The sequence below is a fragment of the Elephas maximus genome, chromosome 20 (assembly GCF_024166365.1).
Source record: "Elephas maximus indicus isolate mEleMax1 chromosome 20, mEleMax1 primary haplotype, whole genome shotgun sequence".
In the NCBI taxonomy this organism is placed as follows: Eukaryota; Metazoa; Chordata; class Mammalia; order Proboscidea; family Elephantidae; genus Elephas; species Elephas maximus.
The window spans coordinates 60,154,769-60,181,674 of record NC_064838.1 but is presented as its reverse complement, the minus strand read 5'-3'; the positions used below and the strand labels follow the sequence as shown (position 1 = coordinate 60,181,674).

Genomic DNA, 26,906 nt, shown 5'->3' with positions numbered 1-26,906 from the left:
TTCAGAGACAGACCTTTCGTCTGAGGCACCTCTGAGTAAATTAGAACCACTAATCTTTCAGCTGGTAGCCCAGTGCTTGGCCGTCGGCACCGCCCTTGGATTCCGCCAGCTCTGCTTAGACCAGTGATAATCAATATTTGTTAAATATGAATTGAATGAAGACCTTGGACCTCCCTTGTCAGCACAGTTTTAAATTCCAAGTCCAAACTTCTGCAAATAGCATCATCTCTTTTCCTTTTCTTCTTCCCTTCTCCCTCCCTCCCTCTCTTTCTCCCTTCTTCATCCCTCCTCCCCTCCTTCCTCCCTCTATTCTTCTCTTCTTTTCCTCCGTTCTTCCTGCCTACCTCCCTTTCCCTTCCTTTTTTTCTGGTTACAACGTTGGGATCTGATTTTGAACATTGCCTTTTAAAGAAACTCCTAATAGGCCACTCACAGAATGCTTCCACAGTTGAGTAGGAGAGTCTCGGGCTTTCTTCAGAGACCTTCTATTGACTGTGGGTTGAACAGTTTAGACTCCACATAAAATATGTGTTGTTTACCCAGGCTCTTCATGCTCTGCCTACTGTTACAGTCCTTGAAGAGCTTGTCAGTGACAAGTAAGATAAATGAATGAAGAAGACTTTACAAGTGTTTAAAAGCTAAGTATAGCTTGCGCTGCCCACTGCTTAATTAAACAGACCTGGCTTTAACTAAGTAACTTTGTGGTGGAAACTTCTAGCACCTTCCCCCTCCCCCAGGCCCCACCACCTCTGGCAGTGCTCAGGATGCTAGAAATTCCTTGGTTGTCTGCAGTTGCTAAAGTCTTAGCCTAGGTTCAGAACTGTCTTGTTCCTTGAAGTACTGAAAGTCCGTGTGGGTCTGGATAATGACTTTTGAATTTATGTTAGGTTTGGTTAGCAACATGGACTCTTTGGGGGCTTCATCAGGATTTTGTGTCTGAGTTTCATTTTCACAGAGAACTGTAAAATCAAGGGTGAGCTGCTTCTCTTTTAAAGCTCTGATTGGAGTCAGTGTCAAGTCAGAGCCCATTCCCAGTTCAGTCTTGGTTTTTTATGAAGGGGTCAGTCCTTACAGACCTGAGCAATCACGTGCAGTGATTACATAGGAGGCCCTAGAGTCAGAGACCCAAATCTACCAATGTGTGATCTTGGGTAAGTTTCTTAGTCTTTGCAAGGCTCACTTTCCTCATCTGTAAAGTGGGGCTAATATCTGCCTCTACCAGGGCTAATATTCGGGGGATAGGTATTTGAGCCACTCTTGGTTCTTACGGTTTCTGCCCCTTTCACAGAAGCTGTTAAATATTTTGAATTCCACCCCACTCCAGCCTCTGTCACAGGGTTGGTGGGGCTGACTGGATGAAAGGACGCCACAAAGGGCTGTGCTTGTCAGTAAGCATCGGCTGTTGGTATAGATGTGTACATGTGGCTCCATATCATGGTGGCAGTCTAATTTCTGCCACCATTAAGGATCCTAATCTCCATGATTTCAGGAGGGTACATAGAACTCTTGCTCTATTAGTAATTCTCCCTCCATGGCAGCATTGACCGGTAGCAGACTAGGGAAAATAATGCTCCTGGCTACAGGTGTCCCTAGCCCTTTAGGTTCCTAGGATGGTAACAGGAAGGGATTTACCACAATAATTTTCCTCCCCTGATTTTAGCAGAATAAAGAAAAAATCTGCACAGAGTTTGCAATAAAAAATAAAAACAGTAGACTAGCATCTGCCTGGGTAGAATTTGGTTCATGCAGAAGACACTCTTCCCTCTTGTACCCATTTTGTAGACACTAGCGCTTGCTTTGGTCAGAGTTTCAGAGTGAATATATAGCAGAAATAGAATTAGTACTGGGCCTGTATTACTTCCCTAAAGAAGGCAAGAGATCCATCTCCCTAAGTGGGAGGAGCCCTGGTGGAACAGTGGTTAAGAGCTCGGCTGCTAGCCAGAAGGTTGGCAGTTCGAATTCACCAGTGCCCCCTTGGAAACCCTAGGGGGCAGTTCTGCTCTGTCCTGTTGGGTCACCGTGAGTGGGAGTCAACTCGACGGCAGTGGGTTTACCCATGGGAAGAAGCCTGCTAGTCACAGGCATGTGAGTTTCTACAAAAGTTATGTGCAGACTCATTAATCATCCAATAATGGTTTTAGCTGGGATTCCTGGGGGAAAAAAAAATCCAGACCCCAAGACCCCTTCCAAAATACCCCAATTAGATAAATTCTTCTGAGAAAGAAGGTGACTTTTAATCACCTGGAACATGTTCCCTGCTTTCCCCACATCCAGTAAAGGAACAAAGAAAATAGTCCCCTTCTATTGCATGCTCTCTAGGCCAAGGATTCTCAACTTCAGCGCTCCTGACATTTTGGGGTGACTAATTCTTTGCAGTGGAGGGCTATCTTATTGCATTGTAGGATGTTGAGTAGCATTCCTGGGCTATAGTAGGAACCCCTTAATAGTGATAACCAAAAATGCATCTGGACCATTCCAGCTGTTGTTTTCTGATAAAGATACATGGTAGGAACCCAAATCCTTTTTTTTTTTTTTTTGATAGCAAAGAAACCTTCAAATACAGAGAAAGTACATGGTGAGGAGTGCTGGAATCCCCAAATCCAGGTCATCATTTGCATTGTATTCTTTGGGATGGATGCTTCCTGAACGGTCCAGTGGGCAGCCCTTACCCTGCATCTATAGGTAAAAGAAATCTCTTGATGACGTGGCCTCAATACCAGCTTTTGCTTGTAACTTGGCTGGCTGGCTACCTGGTTCACAGGCTTTAGGATCAATTTTTTTTTTTTTAATGAATTCTACTTCTCAATTATATTGACAGAGGTAAACCATTTCACACTAGACCCAGCCAATGAGATTCAATCTCCCACTTGGTCCTTTGTCATCTTTCCCCTTGAAGCCAAGGGCATTCGAGACCCTCCCCCCCAACCCCCGTGTGACTCCAACTGCCTTTTCCATCTGCTGTGGATTGAATTGTGTCCCTCAAAAATATCTGTCAACTTGCCTAGGTCATGATTCCCAGTATTGTGTGATTGTCCACCATTTTGTCATCTGGTATGATTTTCCTATGTGTTGTAAATCATACCTGTATGATGTTAATGAGGCAGGATTAGAGACAGTTATGTAATGAGGCAGGACTCAATCTACAAGATTAGGTTGTATCTTGAGTCAGTCTCTTTTGAGATATAAAAGAGAGGAGAGAGCAGAGAGACAGGGGGACATCATACCACCCAGAAAGAAATGTCAGGAGCAGCATGCATCCTTTGGACCTAGGGTCCCTGCACTGTGAAGTGAAAGATTAATGACAAGGATCTTTCCCAATAACCAACAAAGAGAGAAAGTCTTCCCCAGGAGCTGGCACCTGCATTTGAACTTCTAGCCTCCTAGACTGCAAGAGAATAAATTTGTTAAAGCCATCCATTTGTGACATTTCTGCTATAGTAGCACTAGATAACTAAGATACCATCTAATAATTCTGCTTTTCCTAGTACCCACCTCCACACACACACTCATACAACGCATGTGTTGGGTTCCAGCATTGCTCATCAACCTGTTTTTCCTCTCAGGGTGATTAGAGGGTGAGTTTACTATGGAATCTCCCCAACCTACTCTTCCTTGTGCCAATATCCAAGCCAACTTTCAAATCCTAGCTCAAGTGGCATCTGTCCCATGGAACTTGAGGGGATCTGTCCTGCCTCTGAATATCCACTTAAACCATTCCCTTCTCGCCTGCTTCCCTTTTGATATTATGTCCTCTTTAGCTTTGCTTCATCCCATGCACCTGGCCTGGAACCTTCCCCTTCATATCACAGGATGTTTACATGGAACTCTGATTTGACTCAGAAATCTAGCTGTCAGTCCTGTTCCTAGCCGATCATGGGCTTTGTTTCCTCATCTGAAAAAGAGGGCTCCTAAGAATGGCCATCTTAAAACTGAGTAATAAAGAAGAGCATGCTGGTCGAACACTTCGCCTGGCACATATGTGACATTGTCCTTGTGGTTCCAGATGTACAGTAAATGTTGCATGTATTTCAGCACAATGTACATAGTAAAAGTCATCATTGATTCTTACTTACCCCCATAAAGTTCTTCATTGCAGCACATTCCTCTAATAGCTTCTTCTTCCGTCTTGCTTTTGTTTTTGTCCTCTAAGAGTGACCCCAGCATTGGAGCCCAGATTCTACCCAATCATGATTCATTGCTGTTTGAGCCCAGTAGAAGTTCAGGAAATCCCTCCCCTCCCCACTGCCCCATTGTTGTCTGGTTTCCCCATCTTTTAGTTGGAGACAAGAACATTCACATTGCTCGGATTTGGCGGAAATAAGACCAGTGGAAGAGTTCTGGAACGTTTCGGATTTCACTGATGGGAAAGTAGGAGAAAAGAAAACCTGATAGAAGAAAGTGTAATTGCTATTGTATGGTATTATCTGCATATCCCATAGCAACAAATCTTACTATATTTTTTCTGATTCAAACCATATTCATGAAGGTTTTATTGTTAACTTGATCCAGATGACTGATCAAAGCATAGTTTGTTATTGCCACCTTGCTAAAATATTTTTAAAGGCAGTTTCAATATTACACTTTTATAGCTACATATTGCCATTAAGCTATTGAGTCTATTACTAGTCAATCAAGGATTTTCATTTTGTTTCAAGAGTTCCTTGGATAAACCCTTCAGAAATGTCAAAAGAGATGGAGTATCTGGCACCTTTTCACAGATGTTGTTCATCAGGGATTTTAGTTAATGGCTAAAGTTTCAGTTTTCCATGGTTGAGATTTGGGGCTAAAAAGAGTATAAAACTAGCAAAGGTGACTGACTTACGCTCTTCTAAAGCCTGTAAGATAGTAAGGAAATGAACCTCATAGCACCCCATTACCCTTTATTCTTAATGGGGTAAGTAGGGGGAAAGGTGGTGGAGTATTTCACAGGGTCCAGTTTACTAAGGCATGGACTATTTGGTGTGACTTTCCTGACATCTCCCATACTGTGCGTTTACTCTGCCCTCCCCACGCCTGAGAATAACGATGATAACAACAAACGAGCAAAAGCAAATATACAGCAGGGAGACTTAAACAAAGACGTAGAAACTCACGTAACTGAACTGGCTCATGCTGAGCTCTCGTTGTGTGTTTTGCCCTCCCACCTGTTCCCAAGTGACTGCATGCAGCCTGTGAGCTCTCATTCATTTGTTTGTTCATGCATTCATTCGACACACATCAACTTGCTGTTTACCTGTAGTAGTGTACATCAAAAAAAAAAAACCGACCCCATTGCCGTCGAGTCGATTCTGACTCACAGCGACCCTATAGGACAGAGTAGAACTGCCCGAAAGAGCTTCCAAGGAGCAGCTGGTAGATTTGAACTGCCGACCTTTTGGTTAGCAGCCACAGATTTCCTTATATATCAGACTTTGCATTAGGTGGTGAGTACAAGGGTAACCCAGACAGAGCTTCTGTCCAAGGATTTGTAACCTAGTGGACATGTGTCATTAATTGAATTGAGTGCTATGATGGAGGGGAGGCAGTTGTAGGGTTCTGGGCAAGAGTACTTAATCCATTCTGGGGTGGGCTTAGGGAAGACTTTCACGGAGGTGACGGTGTTGGAACTAAAGCCAGAAGAACTAAGGGGCATAACTCAGGGGAAGGGGTGGAGGATGAAGTGCAGGACAGGAGCAGAGAACGGCATGTCCCAAGGTACAGATACGTGAGGTGCCGTTGGAGAGGCAAGCAGTAGCCCCCTCACAGAGCCTGGTACGTATGTCCTGAGAGCTGTGGGAGCCTCTGAAGGACCTGAAGCCAGAGAGTAACAAGGAGTCTGAAGTCACGCCGGCTGTGGAATGCCTCCAGTGGGAGGCCAGAGTGCGGAAGGAGAGCTCTTAGAAGACTGTTGCCCTAGAGAAATACGGTGGTGCCTGGAGGAAAGAGGAAGTAGAAAATGAAATCCGATTAGATTTGTTTCAGCCGTCGTGACATAATATAGTAAAAAGAATATAATGCAGTTAGCTGAAGGCAAAACTGTCAGGTCAGCAGTTTGGTAGACGTGGAAAAAGAAATAAAAATGGGCTTCAGTGGATCATTAAATGAGTCCAAGAGTTCCCAAGTGCTGTGCTTTGTGGAAAGCTATCATCCCTCAATGCTATATTAGTTTTCCCGTGATTCCAGTTTTGACTGCCCAAAAGATTTGCTGTCTAATGCTTTGTGGTGGGGGCACCTCACATGTCTGATGGCTACAGGGATATGGTCTGAGGCACATGGAATCACCTGGTCAAACGTCTGGAGTTACTGGGACAAGTAGTATCCTTGTTCCAACCCTTGTTACAATTTTTTCTGCAATTTTCCTTCCATTGACTTTAGGGAGTGTTATTCATGGCTTCCAGTCCTTCCTGATCATTCTTTGTATGTTAGAAGATCAAAGTAATGGGTTGAGGATGAAGATACATAGTGTGGATTAAAAAAAAAGATGAAAGAGATCCTTTTTGAACTTGACAGTTCAGGGCACAGGACTGGTCAAACCCTTTTCTAGAAGGGAAAGCTAGCAGCCAGCCTGTAAGAAGTCACAGTTCAGGGGATATGTTACAAGCAAGATAAATAAAAATGGTCTAGGGTATCAGACCAAACTCTCATTTTTCATCTCGGTTTCACACTCTTCTCTTCCAGCCCAGACTAATCAAAAGAAGCCTCTTCCGCTCACAATTGCTGTGTGTACATTTCCCCCAGATCTGGTATTCACATGAACAATGAGGTTTATTTATACTTCAGCACCAAATTGGAAAGATGACATCATTCATTTGCAGTCTTTATCCCATGACATGCCTGCTCTCCAACACCTCATTGCAGCAGACACATTTAGGGCCGCATACAGCATCTTGTTTAGCTTGTACATTCCTTTGTGGGATACAGTTCAAAGGTAGGGGACTTTGGGCTTGTCACTGCTAAGAAAATAATCTCATAAAATCACAGGAGCTTCCCCAAAGGATCAGGGCATGATGATGTTTACAATAGCAGGGTTATTATTTGTTCATTTAGGCCCCATCGTTCATTCGGGGCAAGTCCCTTCCTTCTTGACCATGGCGGATCTATCTCCCAGCTTCCTTCAGGCTCTGAGAATTCTACTAGAAGAAACAATTCCAGATTTGTTATTAGGTAGTCCACAAGTTCAAAAGTAGAGGCTCCTGATAGTACTGGAATTTTAGGTGTGAACGCTGCATTTCAGAATCTTGTGTTCAAGGACAGGCAGATGAGGGGGGCCTTGGTGCTTGGTCTGCAACAGCTCCTCTGACCTGCTCTTTCTCACAAGAATTAACTTGTGTGTTGGGTCTTTTGACACTTTAAGTGGACAAGTGAAGGATGGAAATGCTATCAGCTGCCAAAGGTTGCCTGGGATTTTTTTAATTTAATTTTTAAGTGGATCCCTTCCTCCAGTTTTATTGTTTTTTTTTTTTTTATTTACGTCCACTCTGGGGCCTTTCAAATACTGTACACATTTTAAAAAAGTGGACTGAGTAAATCACGAGGCATCCTTTGGCAGGTAGAACTAGGATGTGAGGTGTTTCCAAAATTTAGCAGAACTGGAGAATTTATGGGAAAGCCCTGTCTACCTGTTCAGCTGAGTGCCTTTTCCACTAGCAGCACAGTGAGGAGAAAAGCCTAGAGACTGAGCATCGGAAGACCCAGAAGTTCTCTGAGTTCTATGTCAAGAAAGAGACTCTGGGGACCGAAATCTACGCCTTAATTTTCCAGCTGCCATCCCATATGAGGGTAGTAAAAATTCCTCCGAGGAATGTTTTGAGGCTATTAGATTGCATATGAAAAATATTACAAGAATGCACTAGCTTAGGTCCAGAATGCTCTTTATTATCAGAGTTTTGTTTATTTTACGTACTAAAGCTCCAACTGGTTGGAGGCTCCACCAGCCCCTGATATCTGGCTCTCTTAAAAAACTGATGGCTCATTGTCTTCTCCAGCCACCAAAGGGACTTTTGTGGCAACTCAGAAGCTGTCCCTAACTTTCAGTGACCTTCCCTGGCTATGAACAGACGTGCAGCTCATCACCAGGGTGGCAGCATCCCTCAGCGTCATGGCCCTCTCATGCTTCCATTCACTCATCCCAGCAGCATGCATTGCACGTCCATTGTCTACTAGGTCACGTACTAGATTCTGGGGAGAGGTAGATGGAAGAGATCGTGTCTGCCTTCAGTATGCTCAGGGTCTACAGGTAGATGGACAGGTAAGTCCATGGGTATAGAACAGAGGTAAGCAGGAACACATGTCTGCTGGCCTCAGGAAGAAGCACCTAGAGAAAAACTGTGAGTTAGCCAGACCCAGAATTTAGAAGCAAGGAAAGGGAACAGGTGAGGTATCACAGATAGAGGGACAGCAACTACAGAGAAGGGGAAGTTTCTTATATAGAACAATAAAAACAATCATAGTAATACCAGTATTAGGCTTTTGTTGTGAGCTCATTATACACCAGATACTGGATGGACACTTGAAGTTCATCATGCCACTCGGTCTTTATAGCAACTCCAGGGAGGCAAGTACTATCACGCCCATTTTAAAGTTGAGCAAATCGAGACATACAAGCAGTTAACTTGTCCTAGAGGTGGATCAGGGACTTCGATCCAGGCAGCTATCCCCAAACCCACATTCGTCGCCTCTATATTATGTGACTTTCTGAGCTGGATCTTTTTATCTGTGTTTTTCATGGCCTCCTGATATTTTTCTAAATTCTGTGACCCCATTCAGTCCATTCACCCCGTTTCCATTTCTTGCCCTCCATAATAAAACAATGCAATTCTATGACCCCAGGGGTTTAACTATGATACCCAGTTTCCTCCTGGGACAAGCAGCATGGGGCGTAAATTACAGTGGTCAGTTTTTTTCCATCGACTTTGCTTTTTTGTGCAGTTTCCCTGAGGAACAGTGTCGATTCAGATGGTCTGCAGAGAGCCCATTCCCTAGAAGTCATCACAGCAACAGACCATTCCTATCTCTGTTTTTGCATTCACCAGCGTTTAGAAGACACCACTGCCTTGTCCCATGAGGCCATAGCGTGTCTGCAGTTCTGTGTCTCCACCAGCCCTTTGCCACCTTTTCATCCAGGGCGTCCTCCTCTCGCTTGCCCTAGAGCATAGGATGTGATTGTTGGCAGTTTGTGGCTGCAAGCTTACTCTGGAACCCTGCGAGTGCTTGATGAGGTAAAGCAAAGCACTTTACAGTGTGTCCATTCCCCCTTGAAATCACAAATGTAACTTCAAGAACACTGTAGCTTCAAGGATGTGACGAAGCCTCTTTCACCGAAGCTAATGGCAGGGTGCTTTCTCTATTAGATTTCAATTTGACTAAAAATAAAAACGTCTGGATTAGGGACAAAGGAAGCCCTATAGGTGCAGTAACTATGGCCCGAGTCTCTTTGGCTGGTCTTCTAGCTCCTGACGGACTCTCCCCTGGCTTTTCTTCTGTGCAGACCCAGAACAGAATGAAGCTGATGGCCGACAACTATGATGAGGACCATCACCATTACCACCACCACCACCACCACCACCACCACCGGTCTCCTGGGAGGTCGCAACACTCCAACCACAGACCCTCTCCAGACCAGGTCAGTCTCATCGCTGCTTACCTCCAGGACCCTTTACCCTTTGGATATTTTAAGACAAAATAAATAATCCTGAAGAAATAATAAACAGCATAAAGTGATACGTTCTTTGAACTGAAACTAATAGCTTTGGTATTTATTTCCATCACTCAAGGAATCTAAATGTTTTCCTTTCTCTTTCCTCTTTAAGGTTTTGTCTTTTCTTGTTTAGGTTATGCATATTCTTTCTTCCCCTCCTTCTTTCTTTCATAGATACATAGTCTATCTCATGGCGGGTTCCTTTGGAATGTCTCTTTCAGAGTTTGAAGAGAAAGCACTTTGTTTCCATGAGCTTGGCAACCAGAGAAGCCTTCAGTTTGCTGAGCACTTTCCTAGAAAATTCCTTAGTGATGCAAATTGACAGCGGAGTAAAACAACAGGGGCAGGAATCGGTTTTGCTTTGCATGTTAGTCAGTGAAGTTAAGGGGTCTGGTTTATTTGATTTGGACCCATCGTCTCCCTTGACTAAGTAAAGGAACTGAAAAGATGGATTGACAAAGCAAAACCCTCCTGCAGGTTTTCGGTGATGTTTGCATTCACCCACCAAATGCAAAAACTGTTAAGTGTTTAGCAGGAAAACTCCTGAAGGTGAGTTTCATGGAAATTATGAATTATGAAATTAAATGTAAATGAGCATATACCAACGTAGTTAATGTTAGCGGCATTTCTTCCTTTGTTGTACTATGTCCCCATCTTTGTGTTGCTAACGTAACTTATTCAATCAATTTCACGAGGTACGTGGCAGTAGGGAATGGAATAGAATCATCAGGGAAAATACAAATGCCTTCGCCATGTATTTCTGGATATGTGAGGGGGATGACTTGTTGGAATTACCTGTATGGATGGGGGTGGGTTATTTGTTTATTGGGCGAAGGGTACTTATTATGCTCCTAAAGCGCTTGTTCCAGTGACTCTGTTTCCTCTTCACCTCCTCTCACTAGCATCCCAGAGTACTAAGATTCCAAGTCTCCAAGCTGTTTTACCAGGAGCACAACTCCAGGGCAGTGCTATTTAACAGAGCCCCACAGAAGAGGTGCCTCCTGGAGCTGTGCAGTGAGGTGGCCCTGACCAGGAGGCACCCCAACCCCTGAGCTTGGCCCTGCTTTTGCACCTGGAAGCATCTACCCTCAGAGACCCCAACACTGTAGAAGGTTTTCACATAGGACATCCAGATTCCTGAAGCCAAGTGCAGAAAGGCACCAATTTGTGTGGTTAGCGCTCAGAAATGGTTCTTGGTTTGGAGAGCTGGAAAGTGGAGAGAAATATTAACTTTATATCATCATCTTGTAAGTCTGCGTTTTGGTTTGGTTTTATTTATTCTGTTCTCACCCCTCATCGCCACCATCACCGCCCCACACATACCTGACCCAGTGCTTGGCATCCTCCTAACAAAATCCCTTCCTTCTCATTCTTGGTCCCTTCCTGCCCGTTTACGCCTTTACATTCTTGAATGAAGGGTAGGTGTGAGGTTTTATTGGTCGAGGGTCTACAGAACCTACTCTGGCTGTTCCTGGGAGCCACGCCTCTATCTGGCCACCCTGGGTTTTCCCACAGGAAGACACGAAGAGAGAGCACTATGGGGACAGAAAGAAGGATTAGAGGCAAATTCAAATCACTGTGCTATCTCAGCAGGTACTTGGAGGCAAATTCCTCCAAGTACCTGCTGAGATAGCACAGTGGTTTGCCTCATCACAGAGACACCTATGCTGACTTATTCTGTTGGAGATGGGGCACCTGATCAAATAGACCAGCCTTGTGAATGATATTGCTTACAAAAGCTGGTCTCCTGCTACTTTTCCCACGATCTGTAATCTCAAACTAGAGTGTCTCGTCTACTCTGTTGACCCTTATGCTTACCCACTGACGCTGGAGGTGGTCATAGGGCAGAAATGATTGCTGAGGGGCGAAGCCCTTCCCAGAAAAGCTAACATTCTGTGGGGAGCGGTTGGCTCAGACCATGTAGCCAGATGTCTGATAAACCTTTCTGAAGAGTGCTGTGAAGAGGATGGTGATGGCCTCTATTTTCATGTTCTTTATCTCAGTGAACACTCCAAGCAACCCATGAACACAGACCCAGATAGCCTCATCCACCTCTGCAGATGAAAAATCCAGGCCCTCCAGAAGGGCTTGAATTGACCGAAGACTTGGTACTAGTTATAAGCTCATTCAGCTAATATTCTGATCATCTGTTTTGTGCCAGCTATTACACTGGGCTCTGGGGAGAGTGTGATGGACCAGGTATGACCCCTGCCTTCAAGGAGGTTACCGTCTAGCCCTAGGACAAGAATCTAAGTCCTCGGTTATCTCATTCAGTTATTTGATGACCATTTGGGTCATGTCAATCAAAAGAAGACAGATAAGAGGTAATTATGACTTTATTAGGGGTCCATGACTTAAGGACTTACTTTGCAAGTAGGGTTCACTGTGAAAATGAACTACCCTTAACCAGAGAGATAATTTTGTGGGTTTCAGTTGATGTCAACAAGGCCAAAAGGCTCCTTTGCTGCACTCTTTCAATTACAGACTAGGGAGAGTTAAGCAGGAAGCCATGGTGTGATATTAGGTTGACTCTGATGATAGAGATGGCTAGAACTCCTGGACTAGGTGCACTTTCTGACTAGGCGTCCCAGGTCTATGACAGTAATGCCCTTTCGTATACTGGAGACTTGAGATGTAGTTATCACTAACAACTTATTTATCAATATGTGCATTGTAACATGTCTAAGCCTCAAAATGTAATAGTCACTGAAAAGCTAAGGAAGTCTTTCCCAATTGATTACCAACCCTACAGATAATTACATACACACCAGTACTGTTATAGGTGGGGTGGAGAAGTCTGAGGCTGCTATGTGTGGGGTGGAGCTCCTTCTTAGGAGAGAGTCTCAGCCTTACATCAATATATGACAACATGAGGTTCTGAATAAGGGTTTGATTTGGATGAGACCTAAACTAAATGTCTGTAGTGTACCCCCATTAGCCAAATGGACTTAAAGGAGAGAGGTCTCTTCCAGGGATTCCTGATTCCCTTCCCATGAACCTTCCAAGCCTGACCTTCTGTCATCCTCAGAGTTGGCCGACTGTGCCTCCTGGAGCAGGGGGTGCAAAATGTTGACGTTGCTGCTTGAGCTTCATTAAGAGATAAGAACACAGGAAACCAAGAAATGTGAAAAATCAGTCAGTTTTCCTAATTTTCCAGAGAAACTCCTTTTTCCTTAGGAAGTTCAGTTTAAGTATTGCCAGGTACTTGTGAATTAGATTCTTTTTCAACTTCCTCCCTGTCCTCTCCTTCATTATAATTTTTGGTTCTACTTGAGAGAAATGGAATCCAAGGACTATAAGTCTAGACTAGTATTTCCTAAAGTAACTTTTGGAACATTAGTCCCATGAGGAAAGCCTTGAGACAAAGATTTGGTGGGCAAAGGAGTTGGGGAAAATGCTGCATATTATAACTCTCATCGTGGAGAGTCCCAATGCGATTAGCAGATCAAAGGACCTAGAAAGGCATACAAGAAGGAAACCTCTCCAATTTTATTTAATCCAGCATTTCCCAGTCTTATGTGATCAAGGAACTTTTTCTTTCTTGTAACATCTGTGCTCTGGGAAATACTGTTCTTAAAGAGTATCAGGTGGAAAAAGAGGCAGCTGATCCCATTCCCAGTAGTGTTTTAGTTCGGAAAGTGGCTTTCAGGCAGTCGCCCCTATGCTTTGCACAACAGAAAGTGAAAGTGTCCCTTTGGTTCATCTCCTGGGCTACCTTCTGGAAGGCTGAAACATCTGAGAGTGAGTTATCCCACCAGGAACCAAATAAATCTGAACTAAGGGAGCCATTGTAAGGATGAAGCTTATAATGAATTTCAGTAAAATCTATCCTACTTTGATTTATGTACCAAAGTTTAATTGAATTATCACTTTACTGTCCTTGTTCCATGTGCCCCAGCTTTCATTCTTTATTTCCGTTTTTCTTTTTTGTGACAGTTGTTTTAATTTCCCCCAATTTTGTCTGTTCCCCTTTACTCTTCTCCCAGTGCCAACCAAAATGAGGCTTCCTACAGCTCCCCCACTGCTATGGAATTGCCAGAGGGGATTCGTGGAGAGTAAGAGACTGGCGCAGAGAGGAGGAAGTTGCTGAGATTACAAGGGCTCTGGCTGTGGGCTGCCAGGACCCCTTCTCCTGCTCACTCACCCATGGGCTTCCATACTCTTGAGGGCCTGGAGCCAGCCAGGCCCTCGGAGTGAAGCAGAGCGTGCTCCAATCACCCAGGGCTGCCATTGGACTGGCCAGGGCACCCACCTGTAGCAGAAGCTGGGATTTTCATTCCAGATCTTTAACGTTAGGATGTCCACCTTGCTAATCTGCTCCTAGAAAATTGATTTTCCTCACCCCTAAATATTGCCCACTCCACTTGGCACTTTGCAGAATCTGTCTGCAGGTATAAATATTCTTCTCTTGTCTTTTCTGTACTGCTGCCAGTTACTAGGTGGTCACAGTAAGTGTCGCCCCTCAGCCAAGATGTGAGCTTGTACCACTGGACACATTTTGGACCACTGAATAGCCACTTACATTTTCTGCTGAAAAGCCCTGTAGAACACATGCCACTTTGACACAAGCCATCAAATTACTTGGCCACTAAAGAACCCAGACCTAGATTTTGCCTTCTTGTCCTGGGACCGTTGCCTTCTAATTATTATGAGACAGGTATATAGATATAATAAAATGATGCCAGAGACCCAACCCACAACAGGTGGTAGACAGACTTTGTTTTTCTTTTCTGAGTGTGGACTCTGAAGTCTTACACGTAGACTGATGCTCAGAGGGCTGAACCTATGCCCTGCTTCAAGGAGGCTGTAGCACTCACTCTGTTGGTTTTGAGGTTTCTGGTCTCAAACATGCCTTCTCTTCCTTCTGGCAAAAGAACCATAAGTTAGAGTTAGCTCTGAAAATAAAAAAAGGTTTTTGCCCTCCCAACCATTAAAAAGTCTGCCTATCTATGCTACACACCTGAGCCTTGGGCACCTGCTCCCAGGTGGGATTTGTCAGTGTTCTGTAGCGCTCCCTACAGGAGGAGAACTTCCAGCCATGCTGCAACCAGGCCCTTATGTGAGGGTGGTGGCCAGAGGCAGGTGACAACATCTTCAGGCCCCAGTATGTTTCTTGGCCCCAGATTCTGTCTGGGAAAATCCCGCCTGCTTTATTCCTCTTCCTTTTTTTCAGGGGAGTTCCCAGGAGGGCCAAATGCATTTTGCATTTGCCTTTGCTCAACCAGGGCTTGGTGGGCTCTCCCTGTCCACCAGGAGAGTGATGCCATCACAATGACCCCTCCTCAGGTCCTGTTACTCCTCAGCCAGCTTTAGGCCTTGGGCTCCCCATGCACTCTCCGCCCACTCCATGAACCGGCGGGCAGGGTTTTGTGATGAATGCTCTGGTTTCCTTGCGCTTTCTCACTGACAGATTAGCCAAAGTACAGCCCTTTGAATTCTAACAAACAGACCAGGGGTTTAACTTGCTCCATTGCCCCCAGAAGATGAATTCTGTGTATAGAATTGTTATTCCTAACTTTTACTTAAAGAGGGGGAAGGAAAAAAAGGAATTTATTTTATGTTTTGAGGTTAAATGAATGTGGAATAAATGTATATATAGCGTCCCGTGTGTGTATATGTATATATCGCTATATGTCAGACGAACTGAGGACTTTGCCACATATGGAAGAATTTCTCAAGATCATGTTGAACTAGAAATTTCTCTCCCTTCCTTCCGCTGGGTGCATGTTTGAATATACATTATATATATATACACACATATGTATGTTTCTTGTGTGTAAATACATTTCCATGTTTCCTCCATCGAAGAAAAATGAGCCACCCCATATCAGAGTTTGCTAAAGTTACACAACAGCTAGAAATGAAACAGAAATTTTTAGTCCTCATGACAGTAACCTGATATAAGAAAAGTTACATATCTTATGTTTGTAAGATCACTTTCCCATCCAAGCTAGTATGTCTCAAGCTTGTCCGAAAATGAGACGATAGATTTTGTGCATTGCAAATCTAATTTCATGGCCCACTTCTTGGAAAAAGCCTTGGGTTTTGGCTTCACATAGAGATGAAGCCTTCAAACTTTAAAAAAAAAAAAAAAAAACTGTAAAAGACCATGAAAACTCTTGTTGGTGCTGAATGTCGATTAGATGGTAGAAGCGTTCAAAGCTTCTGCCCGTTCCCAGTCCTGGGCCAGTGGTCTCTGATCTAGAGCCTGGACCACTGAAGTGGTCTTTGAACTGGAGCCAAGGGTATCCTGGGGTGCATTTTGAAATGCATTTTGTGAACCACCTGCCTCTTTTCTGGGACACCTTTTGTCACCAGCAGATTGGAAGATGTTACTTTTAAAACTTGGCAGGTGAAAGTACATGGAATAGAAAGATAGCACAGGTGCCACTTCTGTTTTTTCTTTATCCTCCAAAAACTACTAAAAATGCCCAAAGCTACTAAAACGCTAGCCAGAAGGCATAAGCTATTTCTCACCATGGGGGGAGGGAGTTGTTTATTTGTTTGCTCTTTTTATTTTGTTAAGAGCAGAAGCTCTGGATTGATCTTGTCACAGCTCTCTGTGAGGCTACAGGTAAAGAAGGAAATTAGAACAAATGTCTAAGGTGGTGTGGGCAGTATTTAACTGCCTCCTTCCTCTGCCAGCAGTTACATGCTCACCCAACCATTACAAGCCTCGGGAGAGGCGAGAGATGGGTGACCCGGCAGTTGGGAAGCTGCCTTTGCAGATGGGCAGATTCCTGCCAAAGCTTTTTCATCTGGGTGTGATGTTCATTCCTTCCATGTAAGCACATGAGGCCATGATGTGATAAACCCTGCCAGGTAGGGTCTCCATGTAGGGGTAAGGGGGAAGGCAGAGCTGCTTAACATATCAGGATCCTCCAGTGAGGAAAGGAGGTTTGAGCCTACTGAAGATTTCAGTCTTATTCTGTTTTGGGTAAAGCTTCTTCCATCCCCCCCACTGTATTTACTGTTCCGCTAAGTTGTAAACCTTGTTTGCAGTATTAGAGTTTCATTAAGAGATTTGTTGCAGTATCTTTTGAGTCAACAGGGCTTTTGAGACCTAGCATACACCCTCCAACCTGTAGACGTAACTCATCTTGGCAATGTCGAACGGTTTATTCCTTTTCAACTTGCTGCTTTAATCCAGTCACATTTGTCTAAGAGGCAGCACTCCAGCTCCCCCACTGAACGGGGGTGGCCAACCTTGAAATGTCCGGAAGCAAGGAAATCCATTTTATTTTGCTAAACACTGTTGCCTCTCTTTTCTTCTCAAGCTGGTGCAGTAAGGATCATGTTTGACTTCCACGCTCCAGGCACTCAACACACCCTGAAGATAAGGGAACAGCAGAGGAAAGAGAATGGGAAACAGCCTTCCAGTGTATACTGCGCATGCTCACAAATTCTGTTAGTTCTTTCAGAGCACCAATTTATGGAAAGATAGCATTTTCAAAAAGTCTCCTTTCAACATCTATAAATTAATGATCTGAATGAACTCTAACTTGGAAGGGCCCAGAGACGCCAGAATATTTAAAGATGGTTTTGCACATTCAAAGATCCTTTTCATACGCACATTTTGCCTTTGGCCTGAGCGCAGTATAAATAATTTGGTGTAATAGCAACAAACTATCCAATGCTAACAACAGCAATGATGTGGCCAGTCACATTTGTATAAACCTGTGACATCGGCACAGCGTTTTAATTTACATTCCCCAATTTAATTCTCACAATAACCTGATGAAATGTCAGGGCAAGGATATCATCACATTTTCTTTTTTAAGCAACTGAAGAAATGAGAGGTCAAGAGGCTAGGAGATGTGGTTGCCCACTGGTCAGGAAATAGCAGAACCAGAGCCATCTTAAAAACTCACTTTTCACCGTGTTAACGAAGCCAAGCGTTAATGACTGATGGGTGAGGGAGCGAAAATAAGGCCTATCTGCAGCCCCACCCCTGTTTTATGGTTATCGGGCAATTGCTCAGTTTTTAGCAGATTTTGTTGACTTTGGGCTCTGAAGCAATATTGTCGGCCAACCTAGAGCCTTCCAGAATTTTCGTCTTCCACTGAGTATCTTATGTCCTTCAGCTGAGAGAATTGGCACCATGCACCAAAGACTGGTTTGTCAGAATTACTTCTGCTTGAAGAAAATAGAAAACTGGCTCCAAGTCACCCCACAATGAGGTCCCTCAATTTTTTTTTTTTTTTTGAGAAAACACCCAAAGAATGCTGCATAAGAAGTGAAGAATAAAGCCCCTCCACCGCAAACCTCTGTCATGTGCTCAATAGCCTAGCAAAGAGCCCTCAGATGGCTGCTCTGCCTTGGGGTGTCCTGGTCAGGTGGATTTCCGGAGAAGAACCAACCCAGGCTGCACGGGTCTCTGTCCAGTCTCTCCCTCTCCCTCAAGAAACTCCCCACAGTGTCTTTTAAAATATTGTCATCTCTTGCCATGTTCCCCTTCTGCCAGTAAAGCTCAGCTGTCACTTAAGTGGGAGTTGGGGGTAGACGAATAAATCAGGGATGCCGGCTGGCGCAGTGAGAAGGAGGACCGAGTCATTCAGAGGAAAAACAAGTCGACACAATCTGGGCAATCTGAAGGAGCTCTGGAATCCAGGCAGCATTCTCTCAGAGGAGTTGAGCCTTTCAGGAAAGGAAGAACCAAACCTTACATGTTTATTCATTTAGAGGTGCCTGTTGTGTTGTGAGGCAGTGTGAAGAGAGTGAAGGTGCTGCTTTTCCCTTAAAAAAAAAAAAAAAAAATTGTAGGGACCTGAAAATGTGCTGGGGTGATGTTGAGGCACATCTGAGGGACAAGAGCTGAGCTAAGCGGAACAAACAAACTCCTTTTGGGGTCAAAATGAGCTCTCGTTTCTGTGGCTTCACACCTTATGTGGCATTGCTGGGAGGGTGTGTCTTTGTACTCACACAGACTGGAATTTGACCCTGGCTCCGTAGGTGCTGGCCAAGTGCCCCTTGGCAAGCTACCTGGGCTCCCTCCCTGAGCCTGCCTTTCCACATCTGCACAAAGAGCTGTCCGACACCTGTGTCATGGGCTGTGGTGAGATTCAATGAAGAAACATGGAGAGCTGTCAGCGCTCTCTCTAACCTAACCCAGAAAAAAACCCCAGGAGGTCCTAATATGTGCTGGCTCTTTCCTGGCCCAGGTCAGAACTGAGTGAACATTTATGGTTAAGCAGAGCAAGGAATGGGTATCTGAACCTGGGTAGGACTTCCCTATTTCTTTGGGGGAACGTTGTAAATGGGCCCTGCTGACTGTAACAGATACAAATCATGGCAGCGTTTCCAGCCATACGTGCCCTCGTCATCAGAGAAAGACATCCATCCGTGGGGTCAGCATCCCAGGAGGCTGGAGAGAGTGATGAAAGACACCAGTGAGAGGTCTCTGGAAGCAATGTGTGGACTTGAACCTGAGATAAAACCTATTAGTGCCCTAACAAGGCTTAGCACCCCTCTTTTCCAGGCTGATGCATGTTGTTTTTCTTTACACACATTGGTCTTTTCCAGTTCTGGCCAAACCTGCAACTGGAAATGCCAAGAGAGGAGCCGCTTTTGGCAAACCCAGGCCCAGGGCAAATCATCTCTCCCACACGGCGGTCCTGCATTTGTGACTCGTACAGCCAAAGTTTGCAGAGTCCTGGGGTTGAGATTTTCAGAAATTTCAGAGAAGCCATGAAATAGAGTTGAGATGGCAATGGTGTCAGTGACTGTCCACACCAGACCCTAATATGACCAGAGCAAGCACCTGGCACCCCTTCCCACAATGAAGCCAGGTTGAACTTCCTGGCAGAGGTGGCTGGCTCAGCTCCCACAAGACACTGGGCTAATTTGAAAGTGAAGCTTTCTAATTTCACTCCCTTTTCTGGTCAGGACAGGTGTGACAGTAGGCCCCCACTAGGATCCTTATCCTCCAATTGCTGCAACAAAAAAGCCAGCTATCAATTCAAAGATAATTGCAGGTGGATTTAACAACATCCAGTGATGGGCTGGGGCTTGCCTGCTGACTGTACCTAATACTTCCAAATAGAGACCAATTCAAGGTTTACACCAGGGCATTTATCATGTCAAATTTACAGAGCTGCTTCCCAGAGCGGCTTAGCTGGGCTAATAAATGCCCCTCACGAGGGCAAGTCTCTTTTGCCCTAGATCTTGTCATCAGCACAGCCTCCGTGAGTAGCCCATCTGGTGAGTTTTGTTTAGAGTCGGAATCAACTTGAGGACAGTGGGTTTGGTTTTTTTGGTTTAGTATTTAGACAATCCCATTAGGGCCTAGCATCTGTGACTGCGAGGTTTCCATCAGGTCCTCTTATCCATCACATCATCCCAGGATCTGTTGGTACATCCTGAGGTTATTTGATAATTAAGCCTCCACCCTGCAAAATTCGCTGCATTTGTAGTCGCTGTGCTCTGGGCTTTAGTCCACCCTTGGGTGTTCCCACCTCTGTGGACAAATGCATACAGATGACCGATGGGCTAGAGGCTTTCCTCCCATCCGGCTATTTTGGCAACTTCTGGCAAAGAAATCACTTAGGAAGGAGCCACAAGGGAGCAGACACAGGCAGTGTCCAGGAAAGCCACTGCAAAGTCGATTTGGAAACAGAAGAACATAGAACGAAAAACAGATTCACACAGGCCTGGTAGATACATGTTGAAACTCCCAAGTATTTCTAAATAACTTGGCATGAGGATAGAAATTAGGGGTCAAGTGGTGTTTATCTGTTTCTTATTTTTTGTGTCCCCAAATTTACATTGCTATGTGGCAAGGTTGCTGAAGAAATTAATATTTGCGTACAGGGACGTAGGCAGCCCAGGAGGCAAGCAGCTGTGAACATTTGGAAGTACATGAAGACCCTTCTCTGATTAGCTCCTGCAGTTTTTTTTCTCTATTTCCCAAATGGACACTCACTCTGACCCAGATCACTTGGTGATTGGGGTCAATTCAAGTCGGAGCTTTGAAGACTAGAGAAACCAGAAACGGCCACCACTTCCCTTTCTATTTTCTTTTCAAGGACTTCAAAACTTAAAAAAATGCATAATATTCCAAGTTCTCTAAAGGAATTTATCCACATTTCTGCTATGCTAAATGTTAGCAAAGTTTATATTGGACTGTCATATTTCTTTACTTTATTCGCCAGCATACAAGACGTCGATCTTAACATCTGGTTTTTAATAACCCTCGACATCTGGGAGCTCCTTTTTATTCCTATGGTGGACGAGGCACAGTAGTGATATTGGCAGTGTATATTTGCAAGCTACAGCTCCTGTCTGTTTCAATCATAATTAATTACTACTTTCTAATATATTTAATTTGCTAAAAGTGATTTGCATTAGACCACATTTCACTGTTAAGATAACAGTGGTGGATTTTGAAGGCAGTGGCTTTTCTTTCTTATTGTTTTCTTTCCTCTTCTTTGACATTTAAAAAAAACAAAAAACTTTATTGCCCAGCATGTAAATTCAGTATCCAAGCATGTATTTACCACATAATATTGTGAAATAAGGTTATCAGTGTCAAATAACATATTAATTTTCTTTGCTTGCTTCTATTCATGTCTTCATGAACAGATGTTCATTTTTCCTTCCCAAAATGTTACATGCCACACTTGAGGCAATGAAGAATACTAACTACTGTGACTAAGGACCTGAACATTCACCTACAGCTACCTATAGGAAGTAACTTTTGGTCCCACTTGTAACATGCATCTGTGGTCCTAGTGGTTTCGTCATAGCCATCCTCTCTGACAAATTTTTAGAAAACGTTTATTACGATGACCTTTATATATCTTCAAACCTCAGGCCTCCTTGCATCCTGAAGAGCCCAGGTACGGGGCCCTCAGGCTCTGCTGCCGACACCTGGCGGGTGGCAACTGGTGCCTCCAGCACCCTCCTCGTTCAGCTCCCCCCCCCTTTTTTTTTAACTTTAAAACCCTCTGTGGATGGACTCAAGACAAGACTGAGTGTATACGTGCTGTCGGGTTTTAAATGCAAGATGGAATAAACTGCAAGGAAAGCTATTTACAGCCATTTAAGAAACGGTCAGCAGGGACCGTAGGCTACATTTTCGGGAAAGCCTCTGTTTTTTGGTGACTTCGGCGTATCATAACATCTCCTTGTGCCTAGAGTTTCCCTATAGCAGCGATTTTGGGGGTCAGGAACCTTTTGAAGAAAGCTAGGGCCTCTATCCAGAGAAACATGCTTACACATACCCACAACATTCTGCACTGAAGTTCAGTGGGTTTCTAGAGTCTCAGAAATCCTCTTGTGTAGATTTTCCTTCTTTCTTAACAGGAAAGAAGACATCAGCTTTTTCTTCAGGGACTGAGAGGAAGTTTAATGAATATAAGAATACATTTTTCCAAAGTCATGTAGGGAAAAGGGAAGTTTACTGCCAGGAACATTATTAGACTATTCAGTAGCAAATAAACGCAGGTGAATTTTACATGAAACAGCCCAGCTAAATTGATCAGTTGTACCTTATTTTTTTGTCAGAAAATTTCTACCTAAACTTTTATGTGCAAATCCACACCAAGTTGTTCAATTCAGACTCTGTACAAATCACTTGATTGACTCAAGTCCGTCAGAGTTTCTTAATCCTTTTGAGTTGTGGCCCCTTTCGTCCGCCTGGGGAACTTCTAGACCACTTCTTAGAAAAATGTTTTTAAACGTATGAAATAAACTACCTAGGAATACAAAGGAAACCGATTATATTGAATCGCACCTAAAACCCCAGATCTAGCTCCTTAAAAGTAGATGAAAATCACCTTGACCCATTGACTGGATTTTGCTAACCCCTATGCAATTTTTTTTTTTTAATGCAATAGCTGTTTTTCTGAGTAAAAAAGGTCAAATATTGGCATTTTCTTACGATTCAACAACTCAAGCAATCAGGATCCAGCTAGTGAGAAAATGTTCCAAGTTTTTTTGTTTTTCCTGCTCCTGGTTTTCAAAAGAAAGAAACAAATCCTGGCAAAATATGGTTTCATTGGAGATTTGTTAAAAGACACGATTCCTCAGCCCTGTGGAAGAACAGGATATGGGCCACTCAGTCTTGTATTCCATGTTTGAATCCTTGTGGTAAACAATAAGAATTCTTGTTCAAAACAGGGAGCTTGCGATGGTGGATATAATTCTGTCTTCCAAGAAAGAAGCAATTTCCCTGCATACCGGCCAGTCCACCGAGCGAGCAACGAATATAGCCAGGGCCTTTTGGAAACATTTCCAACAACAAGAATTCAGACCAAAAAAAAAAAAAAAAAAGGTTCCGTTTATTCCCAATTGAGCACACTTTTAAGTTAAACAAAGCTTTACCGCAAGCATTCTACTGAGTTGAAAGTTTGCTCCCTTTGCTTTGAAGCTTACTTGATTGTAACCCTATCTTCATCGCGTGGGGAGCTCATCCTTTTATTCTGAGAGCAAAACGGAACCGACAAATCAGGAAGTTCCAGCATGTTTGGGCCTTTGCAAAATAGCCAATGCGAAGTTTTTTATGCTAAAAAAAGTTTGTTCCACCCAAGTAGAGGGAGTTTTTTTTTTTTTTTAATTCTTCTTCAGCTTTTATTGATATTTTCAGCCTAAGAGAAATTAAGGGTATTTGATTACTGTAATTACTTCTCTGCAGACTTAAAGGGTTTAATCTACTCTTTAAAGGCACACACAATTCCGATTACATGCTTTCCAAAAAAATAATCATCTGTTAATGTAGACTAATTTAAATCTTCTAATCCAATCTTGACACAGAGGCAGAGCCAGGTGGGTGGAATGTTTTTGTGTGGGGGTTGCCATAGATACAAAACTGGGTTATATATTTGACAACTCGGTGATGTGGAATTTAAGTTACTGTGGATTTTTTTTTTTTTTTTTTTTTGTCCTTGCTCTTTAAGATTAAGAAACAAAGTCAAGATCAGTGTGGCTTTGCAGTACATCACGTGTGACTAACCTTCTCTTCTTTCATTCCGGTGCTCCCCCCTTCTGTGCGCACCTCCCCACCTCGGGCCGGCCGCAGGATGACGAGGAGGGCATATGGGCATAGCCGGGCCTGTAAACCAAAGTTCCAGTTTTGTTTTGAGGGGTGAGAAACCATCTTTTATATCCTACTTTTTAAAAAATTGCATTCCAGTGTTGTGTTGTGTGCGTGCTCAGTTGTGCTCGCTGATGTCCATGACTGTGCTGTGTTGGCTGCTGTGTTCTGTGAGCGTGGAATGTCTGCCTCACCACCCCCACCACCAAGACCCCCTCTACCTCCCCCCTCCCTGTCCCCCAGCCACATTATTGCTCTGCCTTGTGGGGGTTGGGTTGAGCACCATTCAAATGTCTCTGTGTTGTTGAAAATGAATGTAAATACTGCCCTGACCAGGAAGTAGACCCATTTTTTAGGCGTGATTGTGGACTTAGAAACCGTCACCATTGTCCAGTCGTGGTATCAGCCAGCTGCTTGCTTTTACCAGATATGCCAGTGTGGTGCGAGTCTCAAGTCCTTCTGGTTGTGTCTCATGTTTGGCAAGGCATAAGGAACATAAAACTCTGTACCGTCATGGAGCTGAAGCTGTCAACTCTGAGAAGCCTTCCTAACAGACTACGCTCTCTCACCTATGGTAGTTCTGAAGAAATAAACAAGCATGAAGGTGTAGTAATGGTGAATGCGGGACTGTAACTCCTCGAATGAGTTAGAATAGAAATATTCATATTAGCAACTCTCGTGAGTGGCATTGTGTCTGTTGTTCTTTAATAACTACCCTTCTGTGGAACTTTGCATGATAAATTACACACGTTACATTTTTCAGAGGTTTTTGCTCTTTTAAAGGCTGATGTTTTAGCTGTTAAGAACCCACCCCTTATTTCTGTCACCTCTGCATGTTAATTGAATAGTGAAACGTTGTAATTTCCACCTGGTTAAAAATGGAACATTGAACCCCAGCAATTTTTGTTGCTGAGAATCTCACCTTTGCAGGGCACTGCAGGCTATTTACCTTGAACCCCAAGTCACAGACTCCCTGAAGCTGATGCGACCTATGGTTACACGGGATATGCTGTTGAAGCTGATGGCTTTGCGCGTGCCATTTTGTTCAGAACCAGGAATGTAGTAGATTGTGGGCTATGGTGATTTTTAATGGTCGAAAAATCTTGATACACAGTTCTTTTTAGCGCGATAAACGTGAAATGTCACCGTGCTGGGAGTCAGCATGCCTGGGATCAGAGAGGTGGTTCTTTGGGCTAACTCGGCATGTGTCCCCTTCCCTGTCTTGCCTTCCTGTAACAGGGCAGTGGTCTGGTGAATATTAAACCAGTAACTGGTATTTTTCCCATGGGCGACAGTTCCATTGTTATGTTTCACTGCTGGGTAGAACCTGTCTCAGGTCCCATCAGTGGGTCAGATGACTTAGCTTTATCCTGTGGGGAACACATAGGGGACTAGTTTTTAGATACGTCTTTCCATATTATAAAGACGAAACGCCACCCGGATCCATATGCTGCTGCTAGGACCTGCTTCGTGTTCACGTTGGAATATCTAATCTATCTCCCTTTCCCGGTTCATGGGGAGAATGGCACTGGAATTAGCACTTCCTGATGCAAAACAGTTACAAAAGGATGCTTGTCAGTATGAAAAACAAAACAAACAACAACAAAAAACTAGTGTTGTCAAATCCATTCTGACTCATGGTGACCCCTTGTGTTACAGAGTAGAACTGTGCTCCATGGGGTTTTCTTGGCTGCGATCTTAACGGAAGCAGATCGCCTGGCCTTTCTTCCACAGTGTTGCTGGGTGGGTTCGAACCACCACCCTTTAGGTTAGTAGCCAAGCATAAGCACCTTGTGCTACCCAGGGACCTATCCTCAGAATGAAGAGGTGGGGCAGGCAGAGAATTTCCTGAGGTTGCTTCTGTGAAACGCTCTCCCTGTCTATGAAAAACTTTAAGAGAAACATTGCATTAACTCACACAGAAAAGCAAATAAAAGTATAAATTGGACTAAAACAATATTAAATGGGAAGGAAGGATTTTATAAAGTTATAAAACAAACACGTGAAACATGTCCAAACCAGCATGGAATAGTTAGACAAAGGAAAGTTCTAAGAGCTTGGAGGTTATCTTGAGAAGTGTAATGTGCCTACTTCGGGCTCTTTTATTCCTTAGTCCTTATTCCATCATCATCAGTGTTATGGCACTGGGATATATTTGGTTTTCCTCCCGAATAATCAAGATTTTTATTGGTCTTTCACAAGGCTTATGACATCCACCATGTCATCCCTGAAATATGAACCTTGTCATCATAAGGATGGAATTGACCCTAGAGACCATAGAACATCTTGCTTTATTCAAGCCAAATAGAGACAACCATGTTAGACCCTTACCCCTTTATTCCTTCATGAATTTCCCCCCAAGTACCCTGCACCCCAGAAAACAAATGTCTTCTGAAAATCAGTCAATATATAATCCTACTTTAATATGCTGTAATAAATTTTATAGGCTTCTAAGGAAAACTGCTTATCTTTCTTTATGACTCCTTTAAACAAGTTTGCTCAGATACCCTCAGGCTTTTAAAATCGTATCTTTAAGGATTTAAATAATGAGATACTGGGGGAGCATTCTGTTTTTGAACAGCCATTCGTGTCTCGAATCGCATTACAGTCCGTGAGGTCTAAGGAGACATGCAATTTACAACTAAGGATGGATAATAGTGACGCATTAAAAATGAAATGTTTTGAATGTTTTGATTTATGGCCCTTACAAAAGAAGAATTACAAGAGGTTATTTTACTAGGCATCAGTAATATGCTCATAATTGTATCAGAAGTCTCTGACTTGAATCTGGAGTTTTGGTGCTGAAATGAATCATAATTTAGGAAACATCATTCTAAAAATTACAACAGATTGGAATTAACATAACAGTCCCAACAGCTCCTCCCTCTTTTGTCACTGCTAGATCCCGAGAGCAGGCATGATTTGTCTCTCTCTGGTCATTCAAGGGTGGTCTCTGCTGAGAGTGGAGTGGTCTGGGGAAGTTTGCTTCCTAGAGTTTTGAGAGTCCTTAAACCAGTTGCCTTTGAGTAGACTCTGATTCATGGAGACCCCATGTGTGTCATAATAGAACTGTGCTCCACAGGGTTTTCAGTGGCTAATTTTGCAGAAGCAGATCTCCAGGCTTTTCTTCCAAGACACCTCTGGGTGGACTTGAACCTCCAGCCTTTCAGTTAGCAGACAAGCACATTAACCCTTTGT

At 43.7% G+C, this 26,906-nt stretch overlaps 1 protein-coding gene across 6 annotated transcripts in view; it reads left to right on the top strand.

Annotated features, from left to right (window-relative positions):
• The window catches only part of ERC2 (ELKS/RAB6-interacting/CAST family member 2), a 1,130,613-nt gene that overhangs the window by 897,382 nt on the left and 206,325 nt on the right, over positions 1-26,906 (top strand). For all 6 annotated transcript variants that reach the window (XR_007514402.1, XM_049862256.1, XM_049862252.1 and 3 more), the window contains 2 exons: positions 9,467-9,601; positions 23,694-23,759. Coding sequence is in view for 5 of the 6 variants with exons in the window: in XM_049862256.1 (XP_049718213.1) it covers positions 9,467-9,601; positions 23,694-23,720 (162 nt within the window). In the remaining variant the exon portion in view is untranslated. The remainder of the gene's footprint in view (positions 1-9,466; positions 9,602-23,693; positions 23,760-26,906) is intronic.